General features: G+C 32.3%; 1 protein-coding gene across 4 annotated transcripts in view; it reads left to right on the forward strand.

The window, feature by feature from the left end:
* Positions 1–16,792, forward strand: part of LOC144972573 (protein FAM13A-like) — a 75,546-nt gene extending 58,754 nt beyond the window's left edge. For 2 of the 4 annotated variants that reach the window (XM_078913941.1, XM_078913939.1), the window contains 12 exons: positions 6,051–6,116; positions 6,616–6,665; positions 7,869–7,927; positions 8,291–8,372; positions 9,461–9,633; positions 9,878–9,961; positions 11,390–11,473; positions 12,055–12,123; positions 12,722–12,990; positions 13,881–13,982; positions 14,296–14,350; positions 15,843–16,019. In XM_078913941.1, the coding sequence (XP_078770067.1) occupies positions 6,051–6,116; positions 6,616–6,665; positions 7,869–7,927; positions 8,291–8,372; positions 9,461–9,633; positions 9,878–9,961; positions 11,390–11,473; positions 12,055–12,123; positions 12,722–12,990; positions 13,881–13,982; positions 14,296–14,350; positions 15,843–15,899 (1,150 nt within the window). In that variant the 3' untranslated portion in view covers positions 15,900–16,019. Of the gene's footprint in view, positions 1–1,781; positions 1,881–6,050; positions 6,117–6,615; positions 6,666–7,868; positions 7,928–8,290; positions 8,373–9,460; positions 9,634–9,877; positions 9,962–11,389; positions 11,474–12,054; positions 12,124–12,721; positions 12,991–13,880; positions 13,983–14,295; positions 14,351–15,842 lie in introns of all 4 variants that reach the window. The other 2 variants (XM_078913940.1, XM_078913938.1) reach the window with 2 other exon arrangements.
* The last annotated feature ends 718 nt before the right edge of the window (positions 16,793–17,510 follow it).

Genomic DNA, 17,510 nt, shown 5'->3' on the forward strand with positions numbered 1-17,510 from the left:
TGTCATTCCAAGTTACATTCATATGTCTTTTTTATGAAGGATTTTGAAATTAAAATTTTTTATTTTGGTTTTTATTATTTCTTACCAATTCATGTGGGAATGCATAGTTGATGAAGTTAGATGTTTTTTGAAATTTTATATCTTTTTTCTAATGTAGTAAGACATGAATGCAAAATGTAGAGTAGAAAGTGTTTGTATTCCTTTTCAACCTGTGTATCATTTGGTCGAGTTACAAACTTTCCAGTGGAATATCACATGTCAAATCTCATGATGGAGACAGTAGCAGGTTTTTTATGATTGATTGAAACTAAGCAAACTCTTCCAAAGAGTAATAAACAAAAATGAATATAACAGCTTTAAAAAAGAACGAAATACCAAACATGGAACTTTTCGGGCTGAAACCCTTCTTCTGACAACAACAAAACCAATGAAAACATAAATACATTACTAATAAACCAGATCGACGGCTGAGAAATATTCGGCGCATTGTTGTTTTATTTTTTTCATTGTTTTTTTGTTGTAGGCTGAAGAAGGGTTTTGAGCCCGAAACGTTCCATGTTTGGTATTTTGTTCTTTTTTGACGCTGTTATACTCTTTTTTGTTAAGTACTTTTTTAGTCCAAAGCTTCTAGCAGCTTAGTATCACTTTGACATATTCAGATTTAGACCTCACCAGCTACTGGTTTTGATTGTGTCCATAATTGTTAGATTGTGATAGTATGGTTATCTATCTAACTTCATGATTTTTAGAAAGCATACTGCCCATATTTCGACATTAAAAAATCACTGTTTGTGGTAATGCTACTTGAAAAAAAAAATCAATTAAAAAAAAAAAAGACCAAACACAGAAACAAACCAAAAAATAAAAACAGTACTAATTTGATACATTAAACAAGAAAATTTACTTCTTACTGATGTATCCTACCTATAACAACAGAATTGATATTCAAACCTATCAAGTTGAATGGTCGTGCATGTCTGGAAAATTCTGTACTTTATAGAATAACATTAGCTGTCTTATAATCTTTTCAACAAACTGTCTTATAATCTTTTCAACGAGTGTTGGGAAGCTGATTGATATAATTTCAATTTGTTTATATATTCACTTTTTGTTTTGTTTTGCTATCATGCTTTTTAAAAGTTATATTCATACTTAATAATTACGACAATCTGTAAAGGATGTACTGTTATCAAGTTGTTGTCTCACTTTTTATATTAAGAAATATAAACAGCCTCCATATTAGCCACAAAATTACTCAAACGTTCTAATATTTAAAGTCCTCCTAACATAAACATTATTCTATTTGTACGAAACTATTTTAAAACTACTTTTTACTGCAGGAAAGAAATATATTGATTTTTTGCTAAATCTTCTAAAAAGTTAACAGCAGTAGGTGAAATGCAAATTATAGCAATTGTTGTGCACAGGTTTAATATTTCGAAATTTTTGGATGATTTCAGTAGCACAAATATTTACTAAAAATAATTATTATAAAGAAAGAAAGACAGAACAAAAGAACATGTCAAATTTGCAATAATTAATGCCGTGTATATAGTCATTTATAGAGATATATTTCTTAGTATCTGCTTGATATCCAATAAGCTAACCATGTATATATTATGGATATATTATTGCTATTATTATTCAATCTTTTCCACAAAACCGTTCATGAATATTTTGATTAGTTGCATCAATTAACGCCATGCATTTTCTGTTGTCTTTAATTCAATTTACATATTTTACTGGTATATTTTGCTGTTTTATTTTGATTTTATCTCTAGCCCTCTACTGCAAATGCCTGCTGCAGTCATAGAGTGTGGCACAGGGGTGATTGAAGCACCTATGTCCCCCAGTGCATACAGTGGTCCTGTCCCACTCAGGTGATAACCTTTCACCTTTAACCCTTGATAATACCGACTCTCTTCCTCAGTTTGTGCCTGCTTAGTTTTGGTCCTGTGTTTTGGCTGATTGTTTTTCTTATTTTTTTATTTTTTATTGATCGGTTCAACGATTTTAGCTTATTCATTGATTGATTCATTCATTCTTTCTTTCACTCCTAATCCATCCATCCATCCATTCATCCATCCATCCATTATCCAACCATCCATTCATCCATTAATCGATCCATCCTTCCGTCCAGAATCTGTCATCTACTAATTTATTTGACTCAGTGATATTCTAAGATTCATTCATTTTATTTCATTTTCAACACCATCATCTAAATCTATTTTGGATTAAATAATCCTTTTCTTCAATTTAAGAACTTACCTAGAGATTTGATTTACTTTATTATTTTTCATTACTTTCTTCGTTTCCCTATTATTTATGAATTGTGCATTTCGCTAACATGGTGATGGTGGCTTGTAAATCAGTCTAAGCGAGATAGCTGGATTCTAGCATCGAAAAAATTGTTGAATATATATTATATTTATTTTTTTTTAATTTCCTGTTTAATATTAGGATATTGTATTAATTGCCAACATATTTGTTGCTTGAAAAGAGAAAAGGATAACATTGTAGAGGTTGTGTAAATAATTCCTTTCTTAAGCAATTTGATTTTAAAAAATGAATTCACAATAATCAAATTTGGAGTTCTGCCAGCTCAGTGCCTTGCACACTCGCTTCACATGCAAAGGGATCGAGATTGATTCTGGGACCAGTTGAGATTTCTTTTCTGACCCCTGTCCACCCAGCAGTGATTGGGTAACTGGGTCTGTTAGATCTGGGGGATAGTACTGTGCAACAGACTCGTGTCTTAGACCAGCAAGCAATTGCCGGCTCCATGAGACTAATGGCTCTGAAGGACTACTCATTTCTTCTTGGGTTGAAAAAAAGGGAATTTTTTTGGTCAAATTTTAATCTCTTATTTGATGTAAGCATGTTTTGATTTCAGGATCCAGCTACCTTGTCTTCTCATTAACTCGTCTAATGATGCTTTAATATTTGTCATGTTGGTGTATGTGTCTTCTAAAGCTTAAACTTTTTCAAACTAGCTAGTACAATCAAGTATATATTGTTTGCACTGTTATTCAGGATTGTGAAATATTATTTTGACTACAAGTTTTTAAAAAATGAAGGATACCAATCAAGTGATTGTATTTGAACATACACAGAAAAACACAAATACACATATCCAAACACACACATCCAAACACACACACACGCACGCACACACACAAACACAAACATACTCACTCAAAAAATACAACCCTCCTAATAATTGCAGTGCTTCATTGATTTTGACCATAAACAATTCCTATCTGATAGGTCATGGGTGAGTGATTCATTTAAGTGGCTATTGGAAAAGACGTTTCTATTTTCTTTTTGTCTTTTATTTTTTCAACCAATTGAATGGAAATTACTTTTATCCACTTAATTTAATCATGCAAATTAATCAATAAACGTTTACGGTTAAGTTGTCATTTAAAAATAGTGTGTCAATATAAAAATATATATATAATAGCAAAACAACAATACTTATAATTAAAATGATAGTAACAATAATGATAGAAAAAATGATAATGATACTAAAGGGATGGTGATGATGATGATGCTAATGACGACGATGACGATCATGGTGATGATGATGATGATTTGTTTTACCCAAATGATCTGGAATTTCATCTGAATTTATAATGTCACTCTAAGTTCATATTATTAAAAAAACACAGCAAATATGCTATAATATTAAAATTAACGAAAATGAATTCTCTCATATAATTACTTACAAATTCTCCTTCCGTCACTCGTATGTAAATGAAATTACCCACTAGAGATTTGGTGTTGTTATTTCTCTGCACTTTCACATGAATTTATCTAACATACCACTTTTCACTTGTGCTCTGTGTTATGTATTGCTAGAGAGCATGTTTACCTTGATACGGAAAGCGCTCTTTTCAAATCAGGTTAATCAATTTAAAGCAAATGAAATATATTTATTCAATCATAAAAGATGTCCATAACATCCCATTGAAAATGATATAGAGCAGACTTAATCTGAGAACTTTGAACTGAGTCAAGTCAAATGCTTTGTCAAGGTGAAAATTATCTTTAAACAGAAGAACTAGTTGCTCCTCTGCTTTATAAATATGAATGCGATACATCAAATTTTCATTGAAGAGTTATAATTGAGCAATGGGTCTTTTGCCTGATACAAAAATGGAATTGCCTACCATTATTATCCCATAGAGAAGTGGTGGTATCTGCCCCAGCCCAGTCAAGAATGATGATAAAGTAATGGTCAATTCAGATGACAAGTCTGGAAATGAAAAATAATTAATTTTGAAAATTTAAATTCTCCTCACATGAAATCCTCTTCCCATTTAACTTTAAAGTTTAAAATTTTAAATATTCAAAGCATAGAATTGACCGAAGATTAGCTAAAAAATGAAGTCTTAAGAAAAGTAGGACGTGATGATATATATTTGTCTCTCACATGTTTATCCCCTCTGCAGTGAAAAGTTTATGATTCTAAGTTGGATGTCAAGTGAATGTGGTTACTTCAGGTGATGATTTATTGGCATAACACGGCGAGAATGTAATGCATTACTTTATGCATGAAAATAATGACAGTGAACCAGTTGATGAAAGGGTGGCTCATTCTTATCATTACAATGCGACGTGAATGACAAAATATTTCATTGAATAAAGACCTGCATGACCTCTGATTAACAATGAAGGGCTTTATGTTTCAATTCAGTGTTGGACAACATGTGAACAGTTTTGCTATCAGTCTTTGCTAAATGTAACAGCTTTTTGTTGCTGTATTATATTTGTGATTGGTTGATTTTGAAATTAAGAAATTATCTTATATGTTTCATTTAATTTGATTATTTTATTTTTTTTATCTTTTAATTGGAGGGGGTAAAGTCGTGTTTTTAAGTTTTGAAAGATTTAAAAAAATCAATTTCTCTTTATTTATTTATTTATTTATTTATTTTTGTTTGTTTGTTTGGCTGGAAATACTCCTTTTTAAAAACCACCTTTATCCGACAAGATTTTTAATTTGAAGAAATATTAACTTCTTTTTATTTAATATGAGGCCATAAATTATAGGATGAAATATATGCATTATCACACACGAATTTGCATCTCAAAGCTTGACATGTTTTCACGTCACATTTTCATGTCTCATCTACCAAGAATCTCTTTATATTCTAACTCTGTTTTATGACTATTTTTTTTTAACTCTTTGATTTGAATGCTAGTAAAAGATGTATTCTACCCCCCCCCCCCCCCCCCCCCATTAATTTGGGAATATTTATTTGTTGCTTGTCATTCTAAATAGATGAGCAGAAAGGAAAGTCAAAAGCTTACTTCTTTGCACTGTCAAGAGCCATCAACTTTTGCATATTTCCTGTGTATTGCAAGATCAGTCCATATTTTGCCAATGTTGCCATATATTTTTTTTTCTTTCTTTATTGAGGTAGCTGATAATTAACTTCTTGTGAAATCAAAACTAGCTCATGAATTTGATTCACAAGTTGGGATTCCAATGACAAAATACAACTACAGGAAGCAAACAGATTATTTATAATAAATTATATTATATATGTCACTCAAATTATGATTGAAATCAGAGCTATACATAACTAATTCAGTCAATCTGGTATTGCGAATGGATGTCTGCACACACACAAAAAAAAAAAAACAACAAAAACAACAAAACCCGAAAAACTTTAATTTCATGATTGAGATCAATTCTCCTCATTTGATTCACAACTACATGAAATATCATGTTGATGTTGTGGATCACATGTGGTCATAATGCTGGCAGTAATGCCAATTGTCTTGAAATAACCCAACAAAATTCTTACACCCACCCTCGTTTCATTGAAACCCCTCTGGTGTTGTAACTATCTAATCACTGGCAAACCCCCAGGGCATAAATGTTTAGAAGTCTGGTCTTTAAATTTAATAGTTTTTTGGGGGGTTGTTTTGGGTTTTTTCTCTGCTCTATTTTTGCTCTTTTATCTTTCTTTTTCTGTTGTATTTTTTGTTTAGATGTGAAATAATAATTTTCTTTTTTTCTTTTTTCTCTCCCCGTCAAGTGTTTCATCTAATACGGATATCCCTCCGTCTCCCCCAATTCACCAAGATTTATACAAGAAACACAGGTATGTTCCAATCATTGAAATTAACCAGTTGACTGCCGTTCTCTAGAAAGACGCGTATTTAATCATTTTGCTAAAAAACACATCCTTCAAGTATCAATCGATTTAGATAACCCTTATTTTGCCAAAGTTTTGCCAAGATGAAGGTCATTTAATAACCCTTATGTTGCCAAAGTTTTGCCAAGATGAGGGTCATTTAAATCAATCGATACTTGAAGGACGAGTTTTCTGGTCAAATTTTTTAAAACGCGTCTTACTGGAGTACGGCAGTCAACTGGTTAAAGGTTTATTTATCTCACTTTTGTCTGTTTTCGCATCATTAGATGATTTACTTTGTGTAGAAAGTGGTATTAGAACAAGTTAAGAACAAGAAGCAAAAAATACAGTTTTGTTTAGTTGTATCTTCATGACAATATTTACGTGGTTTCTGATTGGTTGTAACAGATCTAGATTTGAATGTTTCCATTGCTTCTTACTTATTCTCTCTTGTTTCCTTTTTTAGTGACGATGAATGTAGCCATAGATTGAGGCAACTCACCAAGAAAATACAAGGTAGGTAACATTCATCATGCCAAGTCACCAGACTGATCTTTAAATTACTGATATTCATTATCAAAATGTACGTAGAAGTGTTGAGGGTCCTGATAGCTCAGTTGGTAGAGCACTCACTTCATGTGCAAATTGACTTAATCGATCTCAGGTGAAGTTACGATTTTTTTTCTGATCAGCCAGCAGTAGTTTAGTCTGTTAGTTATGATGGAAAGAACTTTGCGATAGACTAGCATCCTATCCAAGGGTAGCAAGCAATTGCTATTACCTGTTTCACGCTATAGAAACTGGGATAAACTCTGGAGGCCTATTTTTTAAATTACAAATAAGTGTAAATTTGTCAGTTTCTATCTGATTATAAAATTTTAATAATGATGGTCCCCGATTGATCACAGAGCACTAATCTGGACAAAAGAAGGCATCTGTTTCAATTCCAAATTGCTCTGTTCACCTAGCAGTGATTAGGTAGCTGAACATGTTGATCTGGTTTAACATACTTTTTAGGCTTTGATTCAATTCCTATGCAAAGGATAGCAAGCTATTATATTAGTGATGTAACAGGAATTGAAATAAACTCTGGCTCAACAGGTTTTATGGGTCTGAAGGAATGATTTGTAACACATCATCAAATATAATAAACCAAAATAATTAATATATGGAATAATCTACCAGAACATGTGGTTGATTCAAAATCTGTCAATAATTTGAAGAACAATCTTGACCACTTCTATAATAGACTGTACAATTTGAATTACAAATTTTCACTTACATCGAGAAGACAATGTTAACACTTATTGCATTTCCGAGGGATTATGCATGTTTTTTGTATATTTTTTTAAAAAATCTTACTCCGACATAGAGGCTCATGAGAGCCTGCGTTCCAATTCATCATGACTACTATGACTTTCTGAACAGAACGTAATCAAGATTATTAGGCCACTATCAATCTCATTGGTAATTGGAACAGAAGTGAAGCTTTACAGTCATCTTAATCATTTTTCTCTTCCATTAATCGCTAATCAACTATTTATCTTCCCTTTTGTTTAATTAAAATTTTGTAGTTTTTCTTTTTTATTGATGGCCTTTATATGCATTACAGCCCTACCACTACTGTTTGAGTGAAATTTCTTCATTTATCCACAATTCTCTCTGAAAAAAATATAGACTGCCAAATGTGATCTTTGACTACCTACTTTAATTCACCAGGTCTCAAGAAAAGAATCAAGGCTTTTGAAGAAAGTTTTGAGAAAGTACATGGCTATAGGGTAAGAATAGTTTCCACCTTTTAGGTTTCCATTCATTGTATGGAAAGATGAATAGATACGATTGCAAGCAAGCAATAATCACAGTTTTAACATAAACTTACAGTTGAAAACATTCAGGCCCTTTCTCAATATTGCCTTTTACAACCATTATGTGTTACATACAGATTTATTTTTCAGAAGATTTAATATAATTTTTTTTTTTTTAATCATTTTACCTTTTGCATTCATTTTGTCACTGATATAGGATATAATCAACAATTATTTACCTTCTTTTTCTAACATTACAAAATCTGACTTAATTACTTTGTGCGTTAATTTAATACTTAATAACTTTATTTATGTCCTTGTTTTTTTCCCTTACAGCCGTCGCAAGGAGAGAGGGCTGCTCAACCTGAGATCAAGAAATTCATGATCGAGCTCTCCAAAGCAAGAAAAGATCTGAAACGTGAGTTTTTATATTCTTGTTTTTTTTTGCTACTATTGTTAGCTTTGTTAAAGCTACCTCTTTCAACTGTTGACAGTGAGATCTTTACTCAATTTTTCAAACTATTCTCCACTTATGGAACAACTTATCAACTGATATCAAGCTTCTTAGCAATACAGATAGGGACTTGTATAAATGCATTACAGATTATGAAGAAAGAGCCATAATTTTGTTCCTTTTCTTTTGGATATGCACATAGTGATATTCACACTGAGTCAGATGGTTTATTTGAAGAAAAACTCAGAGATGATTTTTGTATGTCATTATCCGCCTTATGGCTTCAATGTTTCCAAGCTTCCATCTCTGCTGTATCGTTAGTGTTGATCATAATATCTTTTAATACCTCGCTCACGTTGGGATGTCAAAAGCTCAAATAAAAAGAAAATAATTCATATATTTTTTTAATAGTTTAAATGAAATTGAAGTTTTTAAAAAAATCTGAAACAACTCATTTAAACTTTGAGAGATAAAAAAAAGGTATTGTTAAATATAATAGTTTTTTTTTTTCAAAATCATGGAATCAAAAACAACGAATTTCTTAGAGATAATTAAAGAATAAATGTAATTCATAAGGCTTTAAACAAAACAACATATTTCTTCTACATGCTTTTTTTTTAGTTAATGAAATGTATTCATTTCCTTTGTCAATACGATCTTTAAGTGGATCTGTCTCGATATCGGATATTATTTTAATATTATATTATTAGTAAGGGTGGTCAATGACCAAGATGTTAATATATGTTGGCTCCAATACGTAATTATGTAATTTTGTTTGTTTGTGTGTGGGTGTGTTTGTCATTTTGTGCACATGTGCATGCATGTTCAGTTGTGTGTGCACAGATTTGGTTGTGGGTGGAGAGGGGGGATGGGGGGGGTTGTGAGGAGGAGTGCACATGTGTATACATGAGAGAGAAGGGGGGGGGGGGGGGTGTTTGGACAGTATGATTTTTTTTCAATGGCACCCATGAATACATGTGCTCTTTCTAAAAGTATGTCGATGCAGTGATTCCTGAATAGTTCAATAAATGAAAATGTATCTCTTTTCTCAGAATTAAAAGAGCAGACAGAGAAGACAAATCGGTCCCGCCACAACAGTGGGGCTTCCTCATCGGGCATGGAGATGTCTCCCCCTGTCATTCCCAACGTAGCCTCCACCCTGGAAGTCATCATGCAAGGACTGAAGGAAAAAAGGCAGGAGGTTGGTCGGCCAGAGGAAATCATGGTGAGGAACTTTTTGGGTTTTTTTTTTTTTTAAAACTTTATTTCTACTATAAAGTTTTCTCTAAAACTGAATTTTTGTCTTTGGTTTTAAAAAATCTGATTAAGATTGATGTAAAATTTCTTTATCTAAATCATATTTTGAATCAGTCATGCATATTAAAGCACTTTTTAAATGTTTTCAAGTCAAAATGAAGTTGATACCATGTAATACTGGATTTAATAATTCAAAATTTATGTCTGTACAGTTGATGACAAGGGAACAAATTCAACAGGAGAAACTCGACGTACAGAAGGCTTTGCTAAAATTTGAAGGATTGCATGGGAGACCGGTAAACCCTAATTCCTTACTTAAAACTCAAAATTGCTGTGATGTTTTAAAAAAAAAAAATAAAAAATAAAACAAAACAATACCCTTCCCCCCTCCCAAAAAAAGTGAAGAAAAGAATGAGCTTTATTATAGAGTAATATTCATTAACTCACTCAACCCTGACACCGACTCAACCCTGACAACGTTCAACTACAGACTAAGGAGTTGGATGCTATTTTAATTAGCAATGACTATGAAAAATGTTTTTTTCTCTTTTTGAGGAAAATTTTTGTCTAAAACCAAAGCCCTATCTCCACTGAGTAAAAATGTTTTTAAATTTTGAAAATCCATTCATAAATAAACAAGTTATGCAGTTTCAAAGGTGTCATTTATTTGGATGACCCGCAAAGAGGAAAAAAACGCGAAAATATGGGACGCTTTTTCGGCATTTTTTTTCGACCTTTGGTTGTATCTTGCGTAATAAGTGGATTAAAAGATTGAAACTTGAAGAGCAAATTAGGATGGTGTTTTGTAAAATACGGGAAAAGTACTCGTCATATTCATATGAAATTTTACAACCAAAAAGAAGAAATGTTCATGTATTACCTTGTCAGCGACAAAACCTCCACGCCCGGTAGTTTTAGAAATATTTTACTCCAAATAGTAAAAATCTATTTTTAACGGTCTTCTGGTAATCGCACGAGTTTTGTCGCTTGACATAATCTAAAATGACCTTTTTTCTAACTGTGTGCCAACTTTCAGTCATATTCATCGATAAACAGCGTCGTAATTAATTTTTTAAAATAGCATATACGAAACGGCTTCGTCCCATATTTTGACGCGAATTCGGGCACTTCGTGAGCGAAAAAGAGGCCCAAAGATTTGTGTGGGATAGTCATTGCTATTTTAATGAATAATGTTTATTAATCGTGTGTTGTAGATGTGATATTTCAATTTAAAAGAAATGGTTTATTGTGATATTATTGTAAGAATTAGTGAAATATGTCATTGGTTTTTACCTTTTTTTGGGTGCTTTAATTGTAATTCTAGACCTTTTTACTATCCCATTTTCTTCCATTTTACTGGTGCAGATATAACCTACATGGGTTGCAAGCGCCATAGAACCCTTAAAAACAAACAATGTAATTGATTTTTGTTATTAAATTGAGTCCTTTTATGTTTCAAATCAACTCATACATTTATTGCTATGCAAGGGAAAAGGATAAGTGAAACAAGATTTTTTTTTAAATTACAGAGATTGCATAAGAATCTCATTTATAGCAACAAAAAAGAAGTGTTACATTTCTTTAGAGTGAACCAACTGCTATCAGAAATTCTTTTTATAGGGGCTAAAAAAAAAAATTATCATTTTTTTTTCATCTTGAATACAATTTATGATTGCAAATGAAAATATTTCTGTTCACCTTTTTCTTCAATTTTTCTTTCCTAGTCCACAAAAGAAGAGAAAGATCTAATGCGTCCCTTGTATGACAGATACAGACAAATAAAAAGGACCCTGGCTAAACCTATTTCTGTAAGTACTATGTATTTTTGGACGGAATATGTATACTCTGCCTCTATTCAGGTGATTTGGATTTTTAATAACAACAATCTCAGATTTCTATTTGGATGGGGTCTTCTGACCTCCCATGGTGGGTGGAGAGGTTATGTTGGCTTTGTATTCTATCCCCCTATATATGTTTTCCCTTTCCGTTTTGCTCTCTTTCTTTGTTCTGGATTGACATTTCTTGGCCTTTTCCTGGTCCTGGCAGAGATCCTTAGCTGAGAGGGAAGCAGTCTAATGTATTCCCTTTTTTAGCTTTTTAATCCAGCTAACTTCATGCACCCTTTGAAGATGAAACGATGGTGAATAAGAACAGAGGTGGCCGACCTATGATTCATCTTTTTTTCTTTTTTTTTTTTTTGCATGCAATTGGTGATTGACTCTAAATCTGGTCTTATTTTTAAAAAGTCCTACCATGTATTTTATGGCACCAACATGACCTTAAAGTGAGGCAAGCATTGTAAAACTCTTTGATAATGTGTATAAAATTTGACTGTACCAAATTCCATTTATGATTTCATTATATTGTTATTTTTCATATTTCATTACAGCCTCGAAATTCTTTAGAACTTCAGACTGTTCCAGAAGAACATATAATGGAGATTCCAAGAACTTTTAATGTAAGTTTCTGATTTTAAAATATTTTGTTTACCAAATTAATTATATTATGAAGCTATTCTATGACATGTGGAAGGGGACGGGGACGGGTTTTGGGTTGAGCAAAGTTGGGGGTTTTTTCCTGACCCCTCTCTGTTGACTCAACAGTGATTTAATAACTTGGTCCATTAGATTGGTAGAGAGGGCTTTGCAGTTGACTATCGTTCTATCCTATAGACAACAAGCAATTGTTACTGTTCTTAGAAACTAGGATACATTTCGGTTTTATGGGCCTCACAGCCAGAAGGGTCTGCATTTTTTTAAACTCCTTTTTTATATACACAAGCCATGATAATGATGATGATGATGATGGTGTTGGTGATGATGATCAGCCTTGAAAATGATGATATGATGATTTTGACTAAAACGATGATGATGATGGTGGTGGTGGTGGTGGTGGTGATGATGATGATGATGATGATGATGATGATGATGATGATGATGATGATGATGATGATGATGATGATGATGATGATGATGATGGTGGTGGTGGTGGTGATGATGATAATGATGATCAGCCTTGAAAATGATAATGATGATCATAATCTTGTTAACTTTCAGAGAGCTCCAATTCATGTGCCAACTGCCTTCCAAGAGGAAGACAACAATGAGATCGATAGCCCCGACCTCGGTTCAGCAGATCCTTTTGGCATAGTCACAAGGGATTTCAGCCGACTTGGGGTTGTCAAAGACCACGTGGTGCTCCATGATATTGACCTTCCTCCGCATAGGGAGTATGATGATGAAATGGATGAAGTGGAAGCAGAACAGCACAGAGAGAGGGAAAGGGAAAGCAATAAAGGCGATGCTCATCTCCATGAGTTATCGTTGTAAGTATAGAAATTGTGGTTATACTGGCTTAGTGGTAACTTTAGTCAAGCAATGGCGAGTGTGTCTGTGACCAGATTGGTGACAATGATTGGAAAACTTTGGCACTTGTTCTGTTGTCCTTGGGAGAAGCACTTAACATCCACTACCTCATTCAAGTCAGGCATAGATGAGTATATGGCTATCATTAAATTGCCATTTAGTAATTAAAATGGAAAGATGGTTTCGTTTGGCCAGCTTGAGGAATGAAGAAAACATTGCGGTTCTTATTACCAAATAAATCCCTCAAGGGATGAAATAGTTTACAAAAATAAAAAAAGATAAAAAAAACTAATAAATTGTGAAGCACGTAGAGCATGGAGAATCAAAGGAAATGTGCTATCAATTATCTTAATTTATAAAGGTTTGGTTTGTACACCTCTGTGGTATTTAAGGAATGTTATAAGGTTCTTTCTTGTACAAATTGTTAAAAATCAATAATAAAAATCAAAAATGCTTTGAATTCAGATTTAAATATTCTCTGCATCAATACAGTAGACCAGGGATACAAAGAAATTAGTGGGGACTCAACGTCAATTCCTATAAATCTACGGTCCTGTTGAATCTATTGCAAGAGTGTGAATGTAATTTTTTTCTTCTTCCAAGTAATAAAATGTTCATTTTGCTCCATGTTTTTATGTCTTCTTGGGTCTTTGACTAAAGTTATCAGAGGTCTGCTGTGATAGGAATAATTATAATCTGACAAAATTCTTTTCCAAGTTAACTGTTGATTTTGTAATGAGGCAATGAATTTGTAATATGATCGGTATTAAGGTCAGATAACCATTCAGTTTAAATGAATGGATAATTGCACTCATTCCCTTTGACTTAATTTATACTACTTCACATACAGATCTGAACTGCATGAGGAAATAGAAACAACACGAAAAGAGAAAAAGAAGCTGAGGAAAATTTTGAGAGAGTTTGAGGAAGACTTTTTAATCCAGCATGGGAGGTAGGTTTTACATTTGAAGGCCTTAAATTTAAACATTTTTTTACTTTCTGTTTTGCTCTTTTTTTGTTTTGTTCTGCTTTTGTTGAGGTTTAATTAACAAATAATAAGTTGGAGCAAGAAAGTAAAACTTGGCCCATGGTAAGGTTTTTTTTGGGTTTTTTAAATTTGTTTTTGTTGAGGTCTAATAAATGGTAAATTGGGGACAACAAAATAAAACTTCGCATGTTGCTATTAAATAAAGTGTACAGCATATGTCGTTATTGGAGATGTATGTGTCCTTTTCAAATATTGTGTCCTTCATTTCATCCTACAGAAAAGTCCAGAAAGAAGATAGACATCCATTACAGATAGAATATAGTGATTACAAAGTAAGTAATGACAAGCTGTTTGGTATACCTAATCTAATGTCAAAATCAAAATGCCCCTTTTCCTCATTTGTACAATCTTCGTTACCTTTTGTTTGTCTCAGTGACTCAATGTAGCATGATGCAAGGTGTTGTTGCTGTTTTCAATAATTTGATTCATGTCATTAAATAATCCTCATTCATAATCTGTACTTTTTCATTTAAAAATCACACCAACGTTGATACATATATTCCCGATAAATTATTGTGCTTATGTTTTTCTAGTGTTACTTCATCCTTTTTCGCTGGTAATTGCATTGACTCTGTCTGAAAAAAATTAATAGCACCTTATAGGCATCATGTCTCATTATTAAGAGTCGAGGTTTGACAGTCTCCTTGTAGCTTTGAACAACTTAAGTGGATATTACACTTCTGAATATAGCACACTTTTTTCCTTTCCCAGATGCTTGTGTCCTAAGAGTGAACTTCATATTTATCAAATTGTCCTCTTTGTTGTGTATCATTGTCCTTGTCTTAGACAATAAAATGGTTAGTTTGCAGTGCATGTGCTTTCTCGCATTATAAAGAGGTTTTGACAATGTTACCTGAACACTTGCACATATGTTAAAATGAAATGAATTTGGAGGTGTAGCCATATGCTACTACTACTACTACTACCACTACTACTACTACTACTACTACTACTACTACTACTACTACTACTACTTGGACACCATTTGTTTATTTTTACATAAAGATAATTCTTTCTTTAAGATTAAAAGGTTAAATATGAAATATTGAATGAAACTTGGATTAGACTTTTTTTTTTCAAGTGAGAGAACGTGAACATATTACGTGATAGACAACTTCACTGTAATATTAATACTGTCCAAATGACTTAAAAGTCCTGCCTTAAGTGATGATACTTTTTACTTATCCCATATTAAAAGTTCTGCCTAAAGTGATGTTACTTGTTACTTATACCATAACCGTATTGATTAATCAGGGCATTACTGTTGATTTTGTCAAACATCTCCCACCAGTCCATGCAGTATTCTGATTTCTGTAAAAGGCAATTCCATTCCTGTCTATTCAAGTCTACCATCATTTTCTTTGTCTGCCTCGTATTCTCCCTTCCTGCTCTGTTCCTTGGAGAACAACCAAGGCTCAATGGTCATTGGGACAAGAGATTAACAAATTCTGAAATCAAGACCTAAGATATAAAGATATAATATTGCCATCATATGGTAAAATGACGTAAGCACCAACATAAACAAAAATGAGCTATTTATATTATAGGAATTCCCATTCCATGGTGCACAATACTATCTAGGTCATTTAGTCATGTGCAATATAACTATCAGAAATACGAAATTTTGAAATTGAAACAAAACATAATCTTTAAATTTTCAAACAATTTCAGATCATATCTCAAAATTAACCCCATGGCACTTACGTCTCATTATCATAAGATAACGGTATGGTTAAATTCACCATTACTTTTTTTCTTCTTCAGAAAGTCAAAGCCAGGATGCGGTTGTTGGAGGCTCTTGTGTTGAAACATCACGAATAAATGAGGGAATGTTCATTGTGACATAGACCTGTACAGGCCAGAATAAGTGTTAAAATGTTTTGAGCAGTGTGCATTTGTCTAAAACGGGAAGATTTGTATCTGATTTAGTTGTTTTTTCTTCCATGAACTTATGTATTCTACATAATATGTCGTCATCACAATGCCATTTACATACAGGGACTGGGAGACATTTTACATTTTTATAAATAAAAATTTGAATGGTTTGGAAAGAGTGATTGAAATGGTATTTCACACATTTTGCAAAATTGATTGAAGTTGATTAATTTGAATATATTTTACAATTATTATTATTATTAATGATTATCATTATCATCATCAACCACATCATTATCATCATCATTACTACTACTACTACTACTACGACAACTACTACTACTACTACTACTACTACTACTACTACTACTACTACTACTACTACTACTACTACTACTACACTACTAATACTACTATTACTATACTACTACTACTACTACTACTACTACTACTACTACTACTACTACTACTACTAACTACTACTACTAAATATACTACTACTACTACTACTACTACTACTACTACTACTACTATTACTACTACCACTACTACTACTTATACTACTACTTCTACTACTACACTACTTCTACAACTACTACTACTACGACAACTACTACTACTACTACTACTACTGCTACTACTACTACTACTACTACTACTAATACTACTACTACTACTACTACTACTATTACTACTACTACTACTACTACTACTACTACTATTACTACTACTACTACTACTACTACTACTACTACTACTACTACTACTAATACTACTACTACTAGTATCGAAAAAAATTACCAACAAGGCCTGTCAATTGAAGATTTTAAAAAGAAAAATATGGAACCGTAAGACTAGTACTATGTGTTATTATTAATGGTTTTGACTGTATTGATTTGTGTACAATATAGTCTCAAAATTGTTATTTTTCTTCTTATGTGTTATCATTGAATCCATGCTATTTTGATTTTGTAATCATTTTGTCAACTGCTTTAGCATCGTTGTCGTTGTCATCGTCATCATAATTGAAATAATAATAATTGCAATAACAACAATAGTGCTACAAGAATCATCATTTTTATAAATGTAATTGACGAAATAATTGAGTGAAACATTGATAGTCATGCTTTCCCTGACTTCCAGTAATTTGCATATAATATCAAAAGGAAGAATTTTAAGTTTTATATAACGATGTAAGTTTAATAAGCCAACTTTTAACAATCTTGAAGATTTTAAAATATTTACAATTTCAATTATTTCAAAGCATTTTTAGTCATATGCTGCTTTATTTTCAAATATGAGGTAGTATAAATATATATTTACATTATATTGTAGTATGTTATGTAAAACAAAATTTGCTGATAGCTAGTTGGCTCTTGTTGATATTATAGGATCTGTAATTTCTAACAAGTGACTTGTACTTTATGAAATGGAAATTTGGTTCAATACGGCCCGTTGGGGGAATAGATAATGCTTTGTAAATCTCAGCGAGCATCAAGAAGCCATGGACATGTGCTATATAAATATTCATTGTAGTTTTATTTTAGTCAAAACTTA

This window comes from Berghia stephanieae, chromosome 5, assembly GCF_034508935.2.
Source record: "Berghia stephanieae isolate SIO BIC M18660-M18661 chromosome 5, UCSD_Bste_1.3, whole genome shotgun sequence".
Taxonomy (NCBI): Eukaryota; Metazoa; Mollusca; class Gastropoda; order Nudibranchia; family Aeolidiidae; genus Berghia; species Berghia stephanieae.